This window comes from Doryrhamphus excisus, chromosome 2, assembly GCF_030265055.1.
Source record: "Doryrhamphus excisus isolate RoL2022-K1 chromosome 2, RoL_Dexc_1.0, whole genome shotgun sequence".
NCBI lineage: Eukaryota > Metazoa > Chordata > Actinopteri > Syngnathiformes > Syngnathidae > Doryrhamphus > Doryrhamphus excisus.
Genome location: NC_080467.1, coordinates 11,716,095 through 11,736,358, shown reverse-complemented (window position 1 = coordinate 11,736,358; position 20,264 = coordinate 11,716,095). Strand labels below are relative to the sequence as shown.

General features: G+C 42.8%; 3 protein-coding genes across 4 annotated transcripts in view; 2 read left to right on the top strand and 1 right to left on the bottom strand.

Annotated features, from left to right (window-relative positions):
• Window positions 1–317, top strand: part of LOC131103172 (AP2-associated protein kinase 1-like) — a 48,344-nt gene extending 48,027 nt beyond the window's left edge. Inside the window, exon 24 of the transcript XR_009119568.1 lies at window positions 223–317. The gene's annotated coding sequence lies outside the window, so the exon portion shown is untranslated. The remainder of the gene's footprint in view (window positions 1–222) is intronic.
• On the top strand, window positions 12–13,987 carry LOC131103184 (bone morphogenetic protein 1-like). Of its 2 annotated transcripts, XM_058049239.1 has the most exons (20): window positions 12–317; window positions 2,281–2,373; window positions 2,446–2,596; window positions 2,662–2,775; window positions 2,892–3,070; window positions 3,252–3,357; window positions 5,165–5,289; window positions 5,386–5,501; window positions 6,774–6,876; window positions 6,955–7,071; window positions 7,134–7,279; window positions 7,377–7,572; window positions 7,638–7,763; window positions 9,061–9,221; window positions 10,675–10,855; window positions 10,939–11,064; window positions 11,183–11,310; window positions 11,380–11,593; window positions 11,760–12,010; window positions 12,951–13,987. In XM_058049239.1, exons 1-20 carry the CDS (start codon window positions 194–196, stop codon window positions 13,083–13,085), a joined length of 2,892 nt encoding a protein of 963 aa, XP_057905222.1. In that variant the 5' UTR covers window positions 12–193; the 3' UTR covers window positions 13,086–13,987. The 2 variants fall into 2 exon arrangements, with proteins under 2 accessions (XP_057905222.1, XP_057905229.1); XM_058049246.1 differs by lacking the exons at window positions 12–317; window positions 2,281–2,373 and having other exon boundaries at window positions 2,448–2,592; window positions 9,058–9,221.
• Window positions 13,988–14,763: 776 nt separating this feature from the next.
• On the bottom strand, window positions 14,764–19,818 carry trim69 (tripartite motif containing 69). The gene is made up of 6 exons (XM_058049291.1): window positions 18,939–19,818; window positions 17,782–17,877; window positions 17,492–17,725; window positions 17,046–17,068; window positions 16,859–16,974; window positions 14,764–15,658 (listed from the first exon to the last, which is right to left on the bottom strand). Exons 1-6 carry the CDS (start codon window positions 19,584–19,586, stop codon window positions 15,114–15,116), a joined length of 1,662 nt encoding a protein of 553 aa, XP_057905274.1. The 5' UTR covers window positions 19,587–19,818; the 3' UTR covers window positions 14,764–15,113.
• Between the last annotated feature and the right edge of the window lie 446 nt (window positions 19,819–20,264).

Below are 20,264 nucleotides of genomic sequence, written 5' to 3'. Positions count from 1 at the left end.
GCATGTGTGCTCTGCACTCGCTGTTGAATGTCAACTAATCCCTGCAGCAGAATGGAGACCTGAGAGAGAGAGAGAGAGAGAGAGAGAAAAACAAAAAAAAATCAAAATCACACCGCCGAGGAGCTTTTGACACATTATATTCATTTTCCAGCAATCACTTCAAAGCCGTATTCCTGCATTTTCATTTTAGATAATGCACTTTACATTTCTGTTTTTGTACAGTTTGTGTCTTTCTCACGCAGTGGATTGGGAGTATTTGGATACAAATGTTCCATACCGGGAGGATGAAATTGACTACAAGGATCCCTGTAAAGCTGGTAAAGTACTTTTTTTTATTTATTCATGGAGCTTTCTCTTTTATTTAGTCTCCAATCTAGGCTTTGTAGGGACTAGGTTTGTTATACAACAATTTTGTTTGTTATTGCAAACAGTTGCAATAGTTTCATAAAAATAAATAAATTCAGCCTTTATATAGATGATATTGCTCAGTTTAGAGGAGATAATTTAACATTATGTTTATTATTGTGTTTGCAGTGGCGCACTACAACATACAGATGTTGATACCTGTTTTTAATATATATATATAAAACCCATACTACAGTACTACTACATTTTTAGTATCTATTAAATATATAACGCTGTTAAAGTGCAGGAGACAAATTAGTGTCTGATGTGCCTGATCAAACATGCCTGTAAATATGCTCATTCATCCACGTCATGATATTCTCAGGGCATTGAATGGATCGCATCTGGACTGTTCCAATTGTCTTAGAATACACCCAAACATGCCAAGCAATGAATTAATCAATTTTGGAGTTCCTAAGCACTTGTGACTTCCTGTGACTTCCAAATACACACCACCTCTCTTCTGCACAGTAGTTGCCGGGAGACTGACTTGGAGGTCATTGAGGCCGAGGGTGAAGCAGTCACGGCTGCCTGTAAAACTCCCTCTGGCATCAAAGCATGGGGTGCAAAAAGACGGCCAATTACATCCACTTCATTGTGACTCATTTCCACCTTTCAAAGGTTGTCACATCACACTGCAAATAAGGACCAGTCAGATATTTGTTCTGCTTGACTAAAGCAACGGGATAGCGGAAATAATATGTTAATCACTGAGAAGTGAACACTGAGACTCTAGTCCAGGGGTCTCAAACACGCGGCCCGCGGGCCAAATGTGGCCCGCAGGACACTAGTTTGAGGCCCCCGCCTTGATATGAAAGTTTAATGTTAGTGCGCAAGTTTGATATGGATGCTGTATGGTATCATGTACCCAGAAAAATTTATTACGTTTGATTAATGTTCATGTTAAAGGTTAAATAACTGTTAATAGTTATCCTCCCTATCCGTGTGGAAGTGGTAAGTTTTTGGCTATTTACGTAAGTTTAAAGGAAATAACTTGAAGGCTACCGTTTAGGTCGCTAGCTCTAGTTTGCGAGTTAGCATGTGTCTCAAGACCCTGCAGTTTGCGCAATATGTTGTAAATAAAAAGAGTATAAATGTGACTATAGTCGTGTTTTGTCATGTCTACAGGGCTCTAATAATGCTTTGTTAATTTTAATCTGAAAAAAATAATTTGTCTACCCACCAACTATATGTGGTTTCTTAAGTTTTTATTATTTGCCGTTTTATTATTATTATTTTATTTATTTATTTATTACTGATTGATTGATTTTCTTTATTCTTGATTTGTTTATTTATTTTTCATCTTATTTTGTGTAGAAAAATAAAAAGTAAGATATTCGAGAACAGTGGAATGTTTTATCAGAGCTTTTCTTGTAGAAAATTGGAACCAAAGCGAAGTTTTTAAAATTTTTTGTTTTTAATAAATGCGTTTCTTTGTTTTGTTTTGTTTTGGAAAACCTGATGCGGCCCAGTCTCACCCAGACCCGAGCTCCAGTGGCCCCCAAGTAAATTGAGTTTGAAACCCCTGCTCTAGTCCATTATTATTATCATTATTATATTGAATAGATGGATGGATGGATAGATAGATACTTTCTTTATTGTCATTGCACAATATCACAGCAGTGAAATTGCCAACGAAATGTCGTTGCCTGGCTCCCGCATAATAATAAATAATAATAATGTGGAGAATAAATTGATGACATCAAATATGAACAACAATGTACAGCGTAAACAGTAATTTGTACAAATAATTTAAATAATTTTGAATAAATAATGCTATAGTATAGCATTTTCCAATGTTTGTAGCAACTTTCAATAATGTCGGTCATTAAATCTTACAATGAATATAAATATACTCATTTGTGTGTCCACTAGCTGCCTTTTTGGGAGACATTGCCTTGGATGAAGAAGACCTTCTTATGTTTAAAGAAGCCCTAAAAGCAGAACGCGCCCCTCTTGATCAAAAAGGTAGCGCCTTGGACCCATTTCTTTTTTGAATCCACTTGTGCGCAAATGGTAGCCATTTGACTTTCTCTGTAGTTAACAGTTCCACTTCCAATGAGATCATCAGAATTAAGAGAGCTGCACATCGCCATAAAGGAAGGAGGAGAAGGGCAGCCACATCCAGATCTGAGCGGGTTTGGCCAGACGGTATCATACCTTACGTGATCAGCGGTAATTTCAGTGGTAGGTTCAGGCTGAAGACCGTCAACTGTTCAGCAATCAAACCCTGATTCAGAGTGTTTCTTCAGGTAGTCAGCGGGCTATTTTTCGTCAGGCCATGCGACACTGGGAGAAGCACACATGCGTGACGTTCACTGAGAGAACCACAGAGGAGAGCTACATTGTTTACACGTACAGGCCTTGTGGGTGAGTGGACTGTTATCTACAGTATGTAACAAATCTGGGTGTGCGTGGGTCCTGGATGGGAACCTGAACAGTCCCCCCCCCCCCCCCCCCCCCCCAATCCCGCCGCCCCCTTGCAGTTGCTGTTCTTACGTGGGGAGGAGAGGCGGCGGTCCTCAGGCCATCTCCATTGGCAAGAACTGTGATAAGTTTGGCATTGTGGTGCATGAACTCGGCCATGTCATTGGCTTTTGGCATGAGCACACACGTCCTGACCGGGACGAACATGTGAGCATCATCAGAGACAACATCCAACAAGGTACTTTTTTTTTTTTAACTCTAACCCAATTTAAATCCGTCCCACAATGTATTGTGTGTTGTGCAAAAAGTTGATTATGTAAAGAGGAACAAACACATGAGGGAGTGGATAGATTTTTATCACGCTTAGGGAGTTAAGAGCGGACCGTTAAGACCAATGGCTATCTGTTGCGCATCGACAGGACAAGAGTACAACTTCCTGAAGATGGAACCAGGCGAGGTGGACTCACTTGGCGAGGTGTACGACTTTGGCAGTGTCATGCATTACGCCAGGAATACATTCTCCAGGTCGGAACATCATATAACACAATGCATGACACACTTGTGAAAAATATGAAAATATAAGCTGGAAACCTCATATTACAAATATACAACATAAGGTGGCCAGAAATATTTCAGTATTGAACAAAGCAAAATTTGTTCTCAATAAGAAATCACTCCACACTCTGTATTGCTCTCTGGTTCTACCATATCTTACTTATTGTGTGGAAATATGGGCTAATAACTATAAAAGCAATCTTCACTCGCTAAATGTACTGCAAAAAAGGTCAGTAAGGATAATTCATAATGACGCCTACAGAGAACATTAATTCATTCATTTTCTACCGCTTTTCCTCACGAGGGTCACAGGGGGTGCTGGAGCCTATTCCAGCTGTCTTCGGGCAAGAGGCGGGGTACACCCTGGACTGGTCGCCAGCCAATCACAGGGCACATATAGACAAACAACCATTCACACTCACATTCATAACTATGGACAATTTGGAGTCGCTAATTAAACTAGCATGTTTTTGGAATGTGGGAGGAAACCGGAGTACCCGGAGAAAACCCACGCATGCACAGGGAGAACATGCAAACTCCACACAGAGATGGCCGAGGGTGGAATTGAACCCTAGCTGTGAGGTCTGCGCGCTAACCACTCGTCCACCGTGCCGCCCTACAGAGAACATACTAACTCCTTATTTCTAAAATCACAAACAACTGAACTTGCTGATATAGTTAATCTTCAACCAGCTAAAATAATGCATAAGGCTAAAAACAACCAATTAGCTAAAAATGTCATCCAATACTTCTCTAAAGAGAGGAGAAATATGATCTCAGGGATGAACTCAATTTGAAACACTTCTATGCTAGGACTACGTTAAAAAGCCATAGCATTTCAATATGTGGAATCAAACTATGGAATGGATTGAGTAAGGAAATCAAACAATGCACAACGATGAGCCAATTCAAGAAACAATAAAAGCAGTTGATGTTTGCTAAATACAAGGATGAAGAGTCTTGAACCAGTCATGATGTGCTATATATATCACTATATTGACACTTACTATGGTACACATTATGTCATTGGATGGTCATATCACCTCCTACTTCAGTACGAGGTACATTATTTAAAAAAAAAACAAAAACAAAACCTTAAACTGTATTATGGAAAGCAGGAAGTGAACAAATGTAACAGTTACTGATTGTAAAAGTACCAGATGGAGGGGTAGGATTTAATAAGCTTTGCTTCTTCTGACTCCTTTTGGACATGTGGAACTGTGTGGAACTGCATGTTCAAATGAAATAAAACCATTACCATTACCATTACCACTTCATGTGCAACTTCCTGCTGGGAAACTTTGTGAAGGCCCATTGCCACCACCTAGAGGATCAGAGTAGAATATTGCGATTTAAGACTAGGGTCCGTCCAGTGCGTGTTTTTTTTCTTTTCTGTGTGTGTGTGCTTTGTTTTGTTTTTAAACTTCATTCCCACTTTGTTGGTGTGAGTCATGGGTGCAAGCCAAGCTAAATAAAGGCACCGCATTGCAGGCTTTGTTGAATAATTCGAGCTGGAGTGGCCTTTTTCTCTGGCATTCAGGGGCGCGCTCCACCAAGCTGGCTGGCAAAGGCCAAAAGCCCCCCATTCAGACCCCTGTGTTTGCACATGCTTGCCATTCATGGGTACATCACCATGGGAACCATGCAAAAGTGAGCCCCGGACTCACTGAGAGATTTTCAAAAGGTTATCAATAAAGTAGCAAAGGGAGTTCAAGGTGTAAAAACACTTTTTGTCCAAACTTTCTAATTGCTTACTGTGTTTATTGTCCTCACACAGAAGTGTCTTCTTGGACACAATTTCACCTCGTTATGATGTTAACGGAGGGCGGCCGCCTATTGGACAGAGGATCAAGCTTAGCAAAGGCGACATTGCACAAGCACGAAAACTCTACAAATGTGCAAGTATGATGCATTTACTATTGTTATTTTAATGCAGCATTTACTGTATCGGTCCAAACGGATCCACACCGTTCTTCGTTCATCTTATGCTAACAACAGGATGCGGAGAGACATTGCAAGACAGTTGGGGAAACTTTTCCTCTCCTGATTTCCCCAATGGCTACTCTTCATACGTTCGTTGTGTGTGGAGGATTTCTGTCACACCTCGAGAAAAGGTAAACACGCTATATATTTATTGCATTTTGAGCTTTGTGTAATTAGAGAATATCCATAATCAATTCACATGCGTTGTCTTGACAATATACCATATTTTGTATCGTTATTCCACCAAAAAACACTAATAAATCGTACATTTGTTGGTAAGGTTGCAACTTTTTGGATTGGATGAAATGAAATGGGGGCGGCACGGCGGTCGAGTGGTTAGCGCGCAGACCTCACAGCTAGGAGACCAGGGTTCAATTCCACTCTCTGCCATCTCTGTGTGGAGTTTGCATGTTCTCCCCGTGCATGCGTGGGTTTTCTCCGGGTACTCCGGTTTCCTCCCACATTCCAAAAACATGCTAGGTTAATTGGCCACTCCAAATTCTCCATAGGTATGAATGTGAGTGTGAATGGTTGTTTTGTCTATATGTGCCCTGTGATTGGCTGGCCACCAGTCCAGGGTGTACCCCGCCTCTCGCCCGAAGACAGCTGGGATAGGCTCCAGCAGCCCCCGTGACCCTCGTGAGGAAAAGCGGTAGAAAATGAATGAATGAATGAAATGAAATGGCTCAACCGTAATTCTTAGAACTTCCACAAGAGGGAGACATAATGACATTAATCAGTGTGTACACACACAAGTGGCCTTATACTGTATGATAGTAAAGTGTGGTGAGGTTCATGGCTGGTGAGGCACAGACTCTTTTGGATTTTTATTTTTTTTGTTAATACAGATTGCTCATTAAGAAAACAACAAAGAAAGAAGATAATAATTCATTTTTGTTTCTAAACAAATGTCTTTAAATCTTTATTGTTTTCAAATACTTGCTCGTCTCATTTATTTATTAACTGAAAAACATTTGTTTTCTTTCGTTTTATTTGTATATGAAGTACACACAGCCTTTTATGTCTCCACAGAAAGGTACTCTGAGATACAGAAAGTATCCTCTGATGCGTTGTTGCAAAAGACTGATCACCTCACTGGTTAGCTTCATTATATAATTCTCCATTTTCCATCCATCCATCCATTTTCTATGCAGCTTATCCTTACTAGGAGTGCGGGTATGCTGGAGCCTATCCCAGTTGACTTTTGTCGAGAGGCAGGGTACAAACCAGACTGGTGACCAGCCAATCACAGGGCACATATAGACAAACAACCATTCACACTCACATTCATACCTATGGACAATTTGGAGTGGCCAATTAACCTAGCATGCATGTTTTGACGCATCAATGGTTCCCTATCAGAATTTGCTCGTAAACCTTCTACCCTATTCTTGTCTTTATAGATTGTTTTGAATTTCACTGCCATGGATCTCTTCAATAGTCACCTGTGCTGGTATGACCACGTGGAGGTCCGAGACGGCTTCTGGAAAAATGCTCCTCTGAAAGGTTTCTAATTTTTCCGTCATAAAATATGAAGCCTGACTTGCCTTACTACTTTACTTTGTCATGTCATATTCTTGGCAGGCCGTTTCTGTGGAGACGTCGTCCCAGACATCATCACCTCAAGCGGGAGTCGACTTTGGGTTGAATTCAGGAGCAGCAGCAGCTGGGTGGGCAAAGGCTTCTCGGCAGTCTACGAAGGTACCTCACAATTGATATGACCGCACCTGTCATCTTCAAATCACGTCTCACCTCTTGTGCAGCCGTCTGTGGGGGGGAAGTGGAGAAGGACGGCGGTCAGATCCAGTCCCCCAATTATCCTGATGACTACCACCCCAACAAAATGTGTGTGTGGAAGATCACGGTATCAGAGGGGTATCAAGTGGGCCTCTCCTTCCAGTCGTTTGAGGTTAAATCATAAAATTTACACATACACCGTGTTGACATTTGACCTCTTGTGCTTGGGCACATGTATACAAACATCAGTGTCTTTGCTTCACCTGCAGCTGGAGAGTCACGATAGCTGTGCCTACGACTATGTGGAAGTGAGGGATGGCAACTCAGAGCTCAGCCCGCTGCTCGGCCGCTTCTGTGGCTACGACAAACCAGACAATGTCAAAAGTAGCAGCAGCCAACTCTGGCTGAAGTTTGCGTCAGACAGTTCGGTCAACAAAGCCGGCTTCTCTGCCACCTTCTTTAAAGGTCTGTGAGCCAACACATGTTGATGTTTTAGCCTTGCAAAATAAAACTTGCTTATGGTTTACCAGAGGTGGACGAGTGCTCCCGTCCCGATAATGGCGGCTGTGAGCAGCACTGTGTAAACACTCTGGGTAGCTACAAATGTGCCTGCGATCCTGGATACGAACTGGCCAGTGACAAGTCCAGCTGTGAATGTGAGCACTCCACTCCTTAAGACTTCGTAACATCATCAGCATGTTGTAATTAATGCAGTTAATCGCTGAGTGTCCTATAGTTTCTGGGTGCGTGGTATGAATGCAGTTCAAAACCCTTTTGCAGCCACATACTTAACTGTGGCTGTAGGCAACCTCCTGATGTAGTGATACATTTATCATACAGCATCCAGCTTGTTTATCTTCTCCTGTATGCACTTAAAGATGTTCCTATTCGGCTGTTAGTATGAAACTTTAGCATGTTAACTTTGCCATACTGTTGAATGAACTCATCAGTGGCGTTAATGCGATTTATTAATGCTAATATACTTTCCACTTTCTTATGTGCTCCAAAACACTGTTTTCTGATTTCTGAATCAATGCAACTGGACTATGTTCTGGACTCTGGTGACCCACTTTGCTTTCACATCCTGTCTTGTCCGTCCTGTTTTGTTTTGTTTTTTTAGAAAATGATACAAATGGGGCGGCACGGTGGTCGAGTGGTTAGCGCACTGACCTCACAGCTAGGAGACCAGGGTTCAATTCCACTGTGTGGAGTTTGCATGTTCTCCCTGTGCATGCGTTTTTTTTTTCTCCGGGTACTCCGGTTTCCTCCCACATTCCAAAAACATGCTAGGTTAATTGGCGACTCCAAATTGTCCATAGGTATGAATGTGAGTGTGAATGGTTGTTTGTCTATATGTACCCTGTGATTGGCTGGCCACCAGTCCAGGGTGTACCCCGCCTCTCGCCCGAAGACAGCTGGGATAGGCTCCAGCACCCCCGCAACCCTCGTGAGGATAAGCGGTGGAAAATGAATGAATTAAAAGAAAATGATTTATATTCAAAATCATTTATTTAGCTGCATTTTTATCCAGATCTTCACCAAAATTAAGTCTCTTCTTGCCTACATGCTCCTTTATGCAGCTTTTGTTTATACCTGCTAATTAGCCAATAGCAATCAAAACAATAATATACACTGAAAAGAACAACAAGCATGTCTGATAGTAAGTAGCATGAAAACTATTTTGGGTGACCATTAAATATAAATATACCCCCGCCTCTCGTCCGAAGACAGCTGGGATAGGCTCCAGCACCCCCGCGACCCTCGTGAGGAAAAGCGGTAGAAAATGAATGAATGATACAAATGTAGTATGAATGGTTATTTGTATATACGTGTCCTGCCTCTCGCCCCAAGTCAGCTGGGATAGGCTCCAGCATACCTTGTAAGGACAATCAGCATAGAAAATGAATGAATGGTTGTCACAAATCTAAAATGTATACTTCCTTCTACCAGCAGCAGCCTGTGGCGGCTTCATCACCGAACTAAATGGCTCCTTCACCACACCCGGATGGCCTAAAGAATACCCACCTAACAAAAACTGCGTGTGGCAACTGGTGGCACCCGTCCAGTACCGCATTACGCTGGTGTTTGATGTGTTCGAGATGGAGGGCAATGATGTAAGTATCATTTGAAAAGTCATTATATATCCCAAATTCTCTATCTTCTATGCCGCTTATCAACACTATGCTGGAGCCTATCCCAGCTGTGTTAGGGCGAGAGGCGGGTTACACCCTGGACTGGTCAAACACTCATTCCAAATATCATATCATTTTGCTGGGATTAGCTCTAGCATACCCCACAACCCTGGTGAGGAAAAACGGTACAGAAAATGGGTGCATGAATAAATGGATGGACTTGGAGTGCATGAGAAAGTGAAAATGGAAATGTAGCACATGGTCATTTTTATGATCATTCATTTATTCACAAGTACAGTGCACAACACAGCAGCAACAGGACCAATGTTGTAATAGTGGTAAGGACTCTGAGACATCTGAGTTGTGATGTTGTGCAGACGTACATGAAGCTGCTGGATGGTGCTGACCACTCATGATATCTCAAATGCAGCTACTGACGTTTTGTGGTGTTAATTTAAAAAAAAAAAAAAAAAAAAACTACATGCGAAGGTTGCCTACAGCCAATGTTCTTTGACCCTACATTAGGGTGCATCAAATTTGAATGGGAAATTTTAAATTCATAATATCAATTTGGCTGGCATTCCATTTTTTTCTAATGAACATAACATAAAAATGTCTTTTGCAAAGTTTTGAGGAAATCCATTGAGATTTAGAGGTGCCACCTCACACATAAACTTGTGTAAAATTTCAGAAAATGTGCAATTTCTAGTCTAATTGCCAAAAAGTTGACCTGGAAATGTTGAGTACAATGAACTTGTATACAGCATCATTTTCTATAGGGTTATCAAAGGGGGCCCAGACCAAAGTTGTCGATGTTGTGCTTGCTCAGCTATTAGCTAACTGTCATTAGCAAACTGTAGCTAGCTAATGTTAGCTACAGTACAGGCAATGAGCACTATACAGTGCCTAAAATAATAAATGGACAAGTGTATATCAGATTATGTAGGACTACAGTACTACTCTCAATAAATATGAGGCATCAGCAATACTATAGCAATACTATATTACTGTTGTTGATGTTATGCTTGCTCAGCTATTAGCTAACTGTCACTAGCAAACTGTAGCTAGCCAATGTTAGCTACAGTAGAGGCAATGAGCACTAAATATCTATAAATATGACTACAAATCATTCAAATTACAAAGACAAAACCACAAATTTGCTAGTAATATGTAATAGGAGTATAAATACCAACAAAAACATAAAGATGACCTCAAATCTCCATGGCGACCATTGAACTGTTCACCACTTTATTCCACAAAAACAGATGTATGGTGGCACCCCTAAATAATCATGTATTGGAAAAAATATTTTGTATGTGTTGTTTCTACATATATTGGAACACTTTTAGTACCCAGCTATATCAAAATTCAATAATTGTGTTTTTTGATGCATCCTACCCTACATGTATGTTGCCCTGTGCATCAATCCCATCAGGTATGCAAGTACGATTACACGGAGGTACGCAGTGGCGCGAGCGCAGACTCAAAGCTCCACGGGAAGTTCTGCGGAGAGGAGAAACCGGAATCTGTGACCTCACAACAGAACAAAATGAGGATCGAGTTCAAGTCCGACAACACCGTCTCCAAGAGAGGATTCAAGGCTCACTTCTTTTCTGGCAAGATTCAACATGGCTGCTTATGTTCTCTGATCAATCGAACCACTTCTGACTGCGGCCAGATGCTTTGTTTTGCTTTGCAGATATGGACGAGTGCTCTCAAGAAAACGCCGGTTGCCAGCATGAATGTGTGAACACCATGGGTAGCTACAGCTGCCAGTGCCGCAATGGCTTCAAGCTGCATGACAACATGCACGACTGCAAGGAAGGTGCAGAAAATGTGTCAAAATGAAACCATATAGAAGAACATAGAAGATATAGAAGAAAAGTGGCAATCATGTGTCCACCAAATGGCTGATGATGTTGTTTTTGATGTGATGTTCCTAGCGAGCTGTGATCACATGATAAGCGGTGTCTCAGGCACAATTACCAGCCCCAACTGGCCTAATAAGTACCCCAGTAAGAAGGCCTGCACCTGGGTTGTCTCCACCACTCCTGGTCATCGGATCAAACTTGTAAGTTCCACAGTTCAAAAAAATGCACTCAGCTGTGTTTTCATCGCATTCTTATTCTTTTCTACTGAGGCTTTCAACGAGATTGACATGGAGGCTCATATGCAGTGTGCTTACGACCATTTGGAAATCTTTGACGGGGCAGATGTCAGCGCCCCGAGTCTGGAACGAGTCTGCGGTTCCAAGAAGCCTTCTCCAATCATCTCCAGCGGCAACACAATGTTCCTGCGCTTCTTTTCGGACAACTCCGTGCAAAAGAGAGGCTTTGAGGCCTCATATAGAGCAGGTACCCCCCCCCCCCACCCCCCACCCCCCACCCCCCCCCCCCCCCACCCAAGTCCCCTTCGAAATGATAGAACACCATAAAATGGTTCTGAAAAGAAGCATTCTTCCCTCCCTTCATTTTTACAAGGCTGCTCTTTTTTTAACCCTCTAATTTGTGGTGGCTTCAGAATGCGGAGGGAGCCTTAACGCAGAGGTCAAGACGAAAGATTTGTACTCCCATGCCGAGTTTGGAGACAACAACTACCCGGGAGGCTCCGACTGTTTGTGGGTCATCTCTGGCCAGAAGGGTTACGGAGTGGCGCTCATCTTTCAGGTGTTTGAGCTTGAGGAAGAGCTCAACTGTAACTACGATTACGTCGAGCTCTATGACGGAGCTGACGTCAAATCCCCAAGGCTGGGACGATTCTGCGGATCTGGGGTAAAGATGCTGAAAATGTCAACCTCATAAACAATATGTATTTCCTTCCATAGTTTCCTCCACAGACCAGGGTTCAATTCCACCCTCGGCCATCTCTGTGTGGAGTTTGCATGTTCTCCCCGTGCATGCGTGGGTTTTCTCCGGGTACTCCGGTTTCCTCCCACATTCCAAAAACATGCTAGGTTAATTGGCGACTCCAAATTGTCCATAGGTATGAATGTGAGTGTGAATGGTTGTTTGTCTATATGTGCCCTGTGATTGGCTGGCGACCAGTCCAGGGTCTACCCCGCCTCTCACCCGAAGACAGCTGGGATAGGCTCCAGCACCCGCGTGACCCTCGTGAGGAAAAAGCGGTAGAAAATGAATGAATGAATGAGTTTCCTCCACGGGTGCCGAGTGATTAGCTCGCAGGCCACACAGCTAGGAGACCTGAGTTCAATTCCACCCTCGGCCATCTCTGTGTGGAGTTTGCATGTTCTCCCCGTGCATGCGTGGGTTTTCTCCGGGTACTCCGGTTTCCTCCCACATTCCAAAAACATGCTAGGTTAATTGGCCACTCCAAATTGTCCATAGGTATGAATGTGAGTGATTGGCTGGCGACCAGTCCAGGGTGTATCCCGCCTCTCGCCCCAAATACAGCTGGGATAGGCTCCAGCACCCCTCGCGAGGTTAAGCGGTAGAACATAAAAAGGTAGAAGGTAAAATTTAAATTTGCTCAAGATTGTTTTGGGGAAAAAATAGCAAAACAAGTAAAACATCTTGGCAATAAGTGAGCCTAATTAATTGTGGATGTGTGTATTAGCTTTATACGAGCATTTTGACCAAAAGTCATTGGAGTAATTTCCAACCATGGCGCATCCTTGTTTTTTTCACCTGACTGTACGTGAGGAAGTATTGTATTTTCTGCTAAAATGTCTGCATCTTTTTTCTCCTCCTCCAGACTCCAGAGGAGATCTACTCAGCCGGGGATGCGCTGGTGTTGAAATTTCAATCAGACGACAGCATCAGTAAAAAAGGTTTCCACGTGCACTACACCAGTACAAAGTTCCAGGACACTTTATACGTGAGCAAGTGACTCGAAACATCAAATGCAGACACAAACGTTTTGGTCGGCCGCACCCAATCCCAGCGAGGAGTGAATAGATGAATTTATACCCCAAACGTGACATTTACAGCAGACAAATGACATATTTACTCTTTCTTACTGTGTGATCATTAAGGACTACTTTTACATAATTGTAGGTGCATACGTTTCCACGTGCTGCCTTTGTGATCTTTTTTTTTTTTAGCCCTGTGAGCATTTAAAAAACACATTTATACAGTCTGTATAAGAACTAAAATACAGTACTGTATGATACAGTGCACTTCTACAGAACATTACTACAACTACAATAATAAACATATTGTTAATACCTGTCATGATATTTTAAATGTAGTGTAGTTTATTATGTTTTCTTGACCATCCACTCTTATTGGGTCTAATTAGTATTAATAATTAAAGCAGTGCGGTTGTATAGCAGTGTTTTACACTGCCAATACAAATCCCTGCATTGTACACATTACACACAGTATTTGTGCCAGTTTCAACATCAGTCAATGTTTATATTGACAACTACCACGCAGCACCACCATAACTTCAATGGAGGCTGGGATTTTTGGATGATATGCTGTATGCCATGGCCGTATACATTAAGCCAGGGGTCTCAAACTCAATGTACTTGGGGGCCACTGGAGCTCGGGTCTGGGCGAGACTGGGCCGCATCAGGTTTAAAAAAAACAACAAAAAAACGCATTTATTAAAAACAAAAAAATGTTAAAAACTTTGCTTTGGTTCCAATTTTCTACAATAAAAGCTCTGATAAAACATTCCATTGTTCTCAAATATCTTACTTTTTATTTTTCTACACAAAATAAGATGAAAAATAAATAAACAAATCAAGAATAAAGAAAATCAATCAGTAATAAATAAATATTATAATAATAATAATAAAACGGCAAATAATACAAACTTAAGAAACCACATATAGTTGGTGGGTAGACAAATTATTTTTTTCAGATTAAAATTAACAAAGCATTATTAGAGCCCTGTAGACATGGCAAAACACGACTATAGTCACATTTATACTCTTTTTATTTACAACATATTGCGCAACTGCAGGGTCTTGAGACACATGCTAACATACTAACAAACTAGAGAGCTAGCGACCTAAACGGTAGCCTTCAAGTTATTTCCTTTAAACTTAAATAGCCAAAAACTTACCACTTCCACACGGATAGGGAGGATAACTATTAACAGTTATTTAACCTTTAACATGAACATTAATCAAACGTAATAATTTTTTCTGGGTACATGATACCATACAGCATCCATATCAAACTTGCGCGAGCCGCACTAACATTAAACTTTCATATCAAGGCGGGGGCCTCAAACTAGTGTCCTGCGGGCCACATTTGGCCTGCGGGCCGCGTGTTTGAGACCCCTGCATTAAGCATCTTTGGCATGCCACCCATAAACACGTCTATGTTTTCATTCTTCCTCATTCTCGAGGTGCATTCATGGGCGCTGTTTATTAGGAGTGTATGTGTAGTGTAAATAAATGTGAATTCAATTTAAATTACGTGGTGTTTGGGAACACAACTGCTCATATGTTAAAGCAGTGGTTTAAGCCCCACCCCCAGGACACAGAAATGTTTTCACGCCCCCCCCCCCCCCACCCTGCCCAAATTTGAAATACTATTGAGAAACTGTTAATATCAATTTATTTATGTATACTGAAACAAAGAAAGTACAACAAAATGGAGAGTTGTGAAGCATACAAGCATATTCAGAAGTACAACATATTTGTACAAGTTGGCAGGACTGCACTAAGATTGAAAGTAATCCCCTCCCAGGGGACCCGCCCCACTATTTGAGCAGCACTGTGTGTATTTGTACCTAAACACAACACTGCATACGTCAGTTATTTTCCCAAATAAACAAAAACATCTTAAACGGTAAGCACTCACTTTTTAAAATATTAACGTATTAAAAATAATGCAGCCATAGATCCAGTCTGCGGCTTTGCTAATTAATCTAAATCTACATTCCGTACAAAAGACGGTTTCAAATCTTTGGCAGGAAAACTTTAAGAGGCTCATTCTCATGCACTTTATCCAGAAATCCCAAGTTGAAGTAAGGATAGAGCGTCTCGATGAAGCTCTCCCTGAAGGTGTACAGGTGTGTCATGGTCTCGGCATTGTAAAAGGACACTAGGCCTCTCTTGTAGTCCAGGTACACCCCGATCCTGGCCAGCGGCTCCTCCAGGGACAGAACAGTCGGCGGGGATGTGCCCGCCATGTACTGTATCCCGTAAGAAAGTGAGAGGGTCCAGAAGCCGTTAGCCGGAAGAGCTTTGATGACCCCCTTTCTGGGTACCGACTCCCGTGCCACACCCACAGTCCAGACAGTGCTACTGTAGACCTCGATCTCCCAGTAGTGGCGCCCGTGGGTAAAACCCTGGCTCCCGAGCAGCGACAAGGCAGCGTTGAACCTGTAGGGGTTGTCTTCCACGGCGTGGTTGAAGGTCTGGTAGCGTACGCAGGTTAGTGAGGAGGTCAGGCTCAGCCAAGGGTTGGCCGTGCTGGAGTTGAACGTGATGGCTGCTGGGACTGAAAGTCAAAGTGTAGGAATAATTGCATGTGGTGGTATTTTTACATGAAAACTACTTTTGTAAGTTACATACTAGCGATGACATAATTGATTGTACAGTCGTCCCCTGGCACTTTGTGGTTCAAATTTCGCGGCTTCTCTTCATCACAGTTTTTCAAAATAAATGAATACATTTTCGGGTTGACTATGCCTTATTATTAGTCAAAATATACAAATTTCTAAGCAAATTTTACATTTTATTTGCAAAAATTAAGCATTTTCAAGCATAAAAATGGCAAAATTAACAAAAATAAGACGCATTCAAAGATGTGATATGTACTGTACTAATCTACACTGGTCACTAAATGTCAGTAGTGTTACATTAATGAGACAAAGCCACTGCAGAAAGTAGCTCTCCAGAAAACTCTTTCAATGCAAACATGTGTCATAACACATGTCTTATTTATGTATAATATATCTTGTATCATATTTTTATGCCTACTATATTGGGTAATATAAGTGTAAATGTAAGGTAAAGGGCGGGACGGCTGGCGAGTGGTTAGCGTGCAGACCTCACAGCTAGGAGACCAGGGTTCAATTCCACCCTCGGCCATCTCTGTGTGGAGTTTGCATGGTTTCCGGTTTCCTCCCACATTCCAAAAACATGCTAGGCGACTCCTAATTGGCGACTCCAAATTGTCCATAGGTTTGAATGTGGTTCAACATGGTTGTTTGTCTATATGTGCCCTGTGATTGGCTGGCGACCAGTCCAGGGTGTACCCCGCCTCTTGCCCGAAGACAGCTGGGATAGGCTCCAGCACCCCCCGCGACCCTCGTGAGGAAAAGCGGTAGAAAATGAATGAATGAATGAAAGTGTAAAGGTGACTATAGGGGTGTTATATTATGACTATAGGTCTTTAATAATGTTACCCATATTCAGAAGGTCATAAACAGGTCTTCTATACTCCAACTACAACAATATTCCATTTATAAATAAAGAATCCTACCTCTGGGGATTACGTATAACTATATATAACTACATTATATAACTATAAACTGCCTATAAACTATAAACTGCCTTTTAGGCCAACACAGCCACTATGCTGTTTAAATGATAAAAATGGCTTCTATTGTTAAAGAAAAAAATATATATATATATTTATTGTAACCACAAGTTAATGTAAACTCTCCACTGCTTATGTGATTGTGAGTTGTAGTACCTGGGTAAATACTGCTTTTCATGGACTTCCACACTCTGTACTGCAGAGGCCCTGCAAAGCGTCCTTCACACAGACTGGGTGGCGTAAAAGCTGGCTTCTCGAACTTCAGGGATGGCCTGCCAATATAAACCCCCAAAGCGGTGAAAAGACGCAATAAAAACATGTATTGTATTTTCCTCACACTTACCTCTGCAGTAATACTTTGATGCTCTTAAAGGAGACACAGAGAAGAGAAATATGATGATTAGTTGTGTTGTATCTGACACAGTAGAAAGCTTTTTCCACATTACATCAACGACCGGGCCCACCCAATGGGAGCTCCCTGCGGCTGGGGGAAAGTCCCTTTAGCCGAGGGCCAGGGAGCCCTAAGCTCCTTATCCTGCTGATCAACAAGTGAGCTCACTGGCCCTGCATCCTGTCCCGTCCAGCAGAGTCTTTTGTTGCTGGGAAGCAGGAGCAGGGACAACTTGACCCTGTTTGGCTTCCTTAGAATTGTGTGCAGACTTGACAGGAAAAGCAAAGAGGTCCCACCCTCCTGTTCGTCTCCTTTAGTTGAAATGGGAGCTCAGCAACTCCGCACACAATCATCTCCAAAACTGACTCATTTGGGGAATTCCTGATTTTTTTTTTTACCCGCAGCAGAGTGAAGGGGTCCTGCTCCATCAGCTTGTCCTCTATCTCTTGGAGGGCTCTCTGCAGACGGGAGATCTCCACGCACAGCAGCGCCTTGTGCTCGTCCAGGCGGATCAGCTCACGCCGTTCCTCCGTCTTCAGCTTCACCTGCAGCAGCTTCTCCTCCTGGTAGAGGAACTGGTGCAGGTCGCTGAACTGGGCCTCGATGCGCTGTTTCAGGTCGGCTGTGTGCTCCTGATGAGGTCTCATTTAGATGAATAATATAACTAACATATTTAAAACACATTCACCTTCAGCTTTTTGACTTCATCCTCAGCTTCCCGGTCACACTGAAGCGCCGTATTGAGTTCGGCTTTCAGGGAGTCCATGGAGCTGTTCAGAGATGCCTAATTTATTGGACAAAGAAGAAAACTTGACTGGTTTCAAAGGCACCCCCGTTCAAAAATACCTATGATGTCTAGTGGGTTACATAGTGGTCATCTACCAACGTTCATGTACAGTAATTACTACTTCCAGTAATTACTACTTCCACCAAGTGTGAGCAAGCACAAGATGGGAAGGTACTCTTTACACAGTTTTTACTGTCTGGATTCAGGCGACATCTGGTAAACAACAAATGCAATTTCAACAGAACTTTGTAGAAGGAAGAATATAAATTTGGTGACGGTCTGGATAAAGGTCCGACTTACATGAGCACCAGTGACATCTAGTGGTCAGTTTTAAAACTAGTCAAACTGTGAGTAAATTAATAATGACCCAAAACGGCTACAGATTTCAACTGAACTTCAGAATGGTGAGAAAAATATAGGATTTACTCCCAAAATTAGAACTAGCTTCGCCTGCCAAGAGACTAATCTCAATCTCAGACTTGGAATCAGAATTAGCGAGATTAGGTCAAAACAACACCGACAAAGATGTTTGGTGTTCAGTTGGGGCCCCTCAATCCTAAAACAAAGTCAAATGTACCTAAATTAGAGATTAAACGAAAAATGAGAAGACAAAGATGAACAGAGTTTTGGTGAGGGTCTGGATAAAGGTCCGACTTACATGAACACCAGTGACATCTAGTGGTCAGTTTTAAAACTAGTCAAACTGAGTAAATTAGTCGGATGACCCAAAACGGCTACAGATTTCAACTGAACTTCAGAAAGGAGTGGTGAGAAAAATATAGGATTTGCTCCCAAAATTAGAAATAGCTTTGCCGTGACGTGAATTAGCGAGATTGGGTCAAAACAACACCGACAAAGAAGATGTATGGGTGTTTGGTGAGGGTCAGGATTAAAGTGTAGCTTTAAACGAGAAATGAGAAGACAAATATAAACAGAGTTTTGGTGAGGATCTGGATAAAGGTGCAGATTTTTTTCAGTTTTGGCTGTTGGTGCACCAACACTCGTATCTAGTGGTCCAATAATAATGAGTTAATACTTAACAATTATTGTATGCTCACCCTGTACTTTTGTTCTGCGTCTTGGACGCAAACCATGGTGTGGTTCCTGTGCTCCTGAGAGAGTCCGCACACCAAACAAACCAGCTCCTGATCCTCCTCACAGTAAAGCTTCAGCTCCTCTCTGTGTCGGCTGCAACGTGGAGCCGGGGCGGGTGCCTTCTCGGCCGGGGCGGCGTCGACCAAGCGCCCCCCGTTGCCACTCTCCTCCAGCCCCTGACAGTAACTCTCTACAATATTGGCCACGATACGGTTGGGCCTGTAGCTCTGACCCGGGTACACTTTCCTGCACTGGGGGCAGGAGCCCGTCACACCCTGGCCGTGACCCCGGGGTCCGGCCCAGTATCCTACAATGCAGCCGTGGCAGAAGGTGTGATCACAAGGCAAAGAGACAGGCTGCTTGAAGAGGTCCAAGCAGATGGAGCAAGTCAGGTCTCGGCTGATTCTGTGTGCAGAACTTTTGGTCACCGGTCCAGCTAAGGAAGCGACGGCAGAAGGCTGTCGTAGCTTTTCCATCGTTGTCGGTGCGGCAAAGTCTCCTTCTTTTGCCTTCCAGGTTTTCTTCTCTTGCCTCGCCCCTTGGTTGAGCTTCTCCACATTCTGGAGATAAGCTGACTGGATCTTCTTGACTTCCTTCTGATTCTTGCTCATGTTTTTTTTTTTGGACTTCTTGGTTTTCCTCTCCTGCACCGTCTTTGGCCTCCAGTCTTCCTGTTGACTGTGAAGGGAGGAGGTGGTGGACAGCCTCTCACATCCGTAGATAGTGAGGGAATCTCAATGGGAGACGCCTCCTCCTGCTCTCCCTCCTCCTCTCTCTCTCTCTCTCTCTCGCTCCAGACAGTCGCCACAGCTCAGCCAGGAAACTGAGGCTGATCTCTCCTAACCACATCTGCAACAAAGCCCGCACCACAAAGCTTTTAATGTGCTGCAGAAAAATGTAAATCCACTTCAGGCCCGAAATTCTGCTAGATTGGCATCAGTGTCAACAAGCACCAGCATGTTTCTCCCCTTGAGATACCCACTTAGACAAAACACTTTGTGGAACCTTGTCCACTTTTATAGTACTTATGTTCCTGATGAGCTGGAACATTTGTAAGAATCCCTGTGTTATTACTCGGAGAAACATAATGACAGGCCCGTAGAGGACCGTGGCACTGTTTGGGTGTGTGTGTGCGTGTGGGAAGTGTCGTGGTTCCCATCCTGTCCGTGTGCGTGGGAGTATTCCAGGGTGGTAAAAACAGAGGGATGTTGTTTACAGTGAGCAAAGTAGTCATTAAACGTGCCAAGAAAAGACATACAATTGTCACACACCCCTTTGGGGTTCGAACA

What these genes read in the sequence shown, in the direction of transcription:
- LOC131103184 (XM_058049239.1), top strand. Translation starts at nt 194, where the DNA reads ATGCACTTTACATTTCTGTTTTTGTACAGTTTGTGTCTTTCTCACGCA. An exon ending in TACACGTACAGGCCTTGTGG is followed by an intron (nt 2,776 to 2,891) that starts GTGAGTGGACTG and finishes GCCCCCTTGCAG; the next exon opens with TTGCTGTTCTTACGTGGGGA. An exon ending in CAGAGACAACATCCAACAAG is followed by an intron (nt 3,071 to 3,251) that starts GTACTTTTTTTT and finishes GCGCATCGACAG; the next exon opens with GACAAGAGTACAACTTCCTG.
- trim69 (XM_058049291.1), bottom strand. Translation starts at nt 19,586, where the DNA reads ATGAGCAAGAATCAGAAGGAAGTCAAGAAGATCCAGTCAGCTTATCTC. An exon ending in ACCCCTTCACTCTGCTGCGG is followed by an intron (nt 17,069 to 17,491) that starts GTAAAAAAAAAA and finishes GTCTCCTTTAAG; the next exon opens with AGCATCAAAGTATTACTGCA. An exon ending in GAAAAGCAGTATTTACCCAG is followed by an intron (nt 15,659 to 16,858) that starts GTACTACAACTC and finishes TTTGACTTTCAG; the next exon opens with TCCCAGCAGCCATCACGTTC.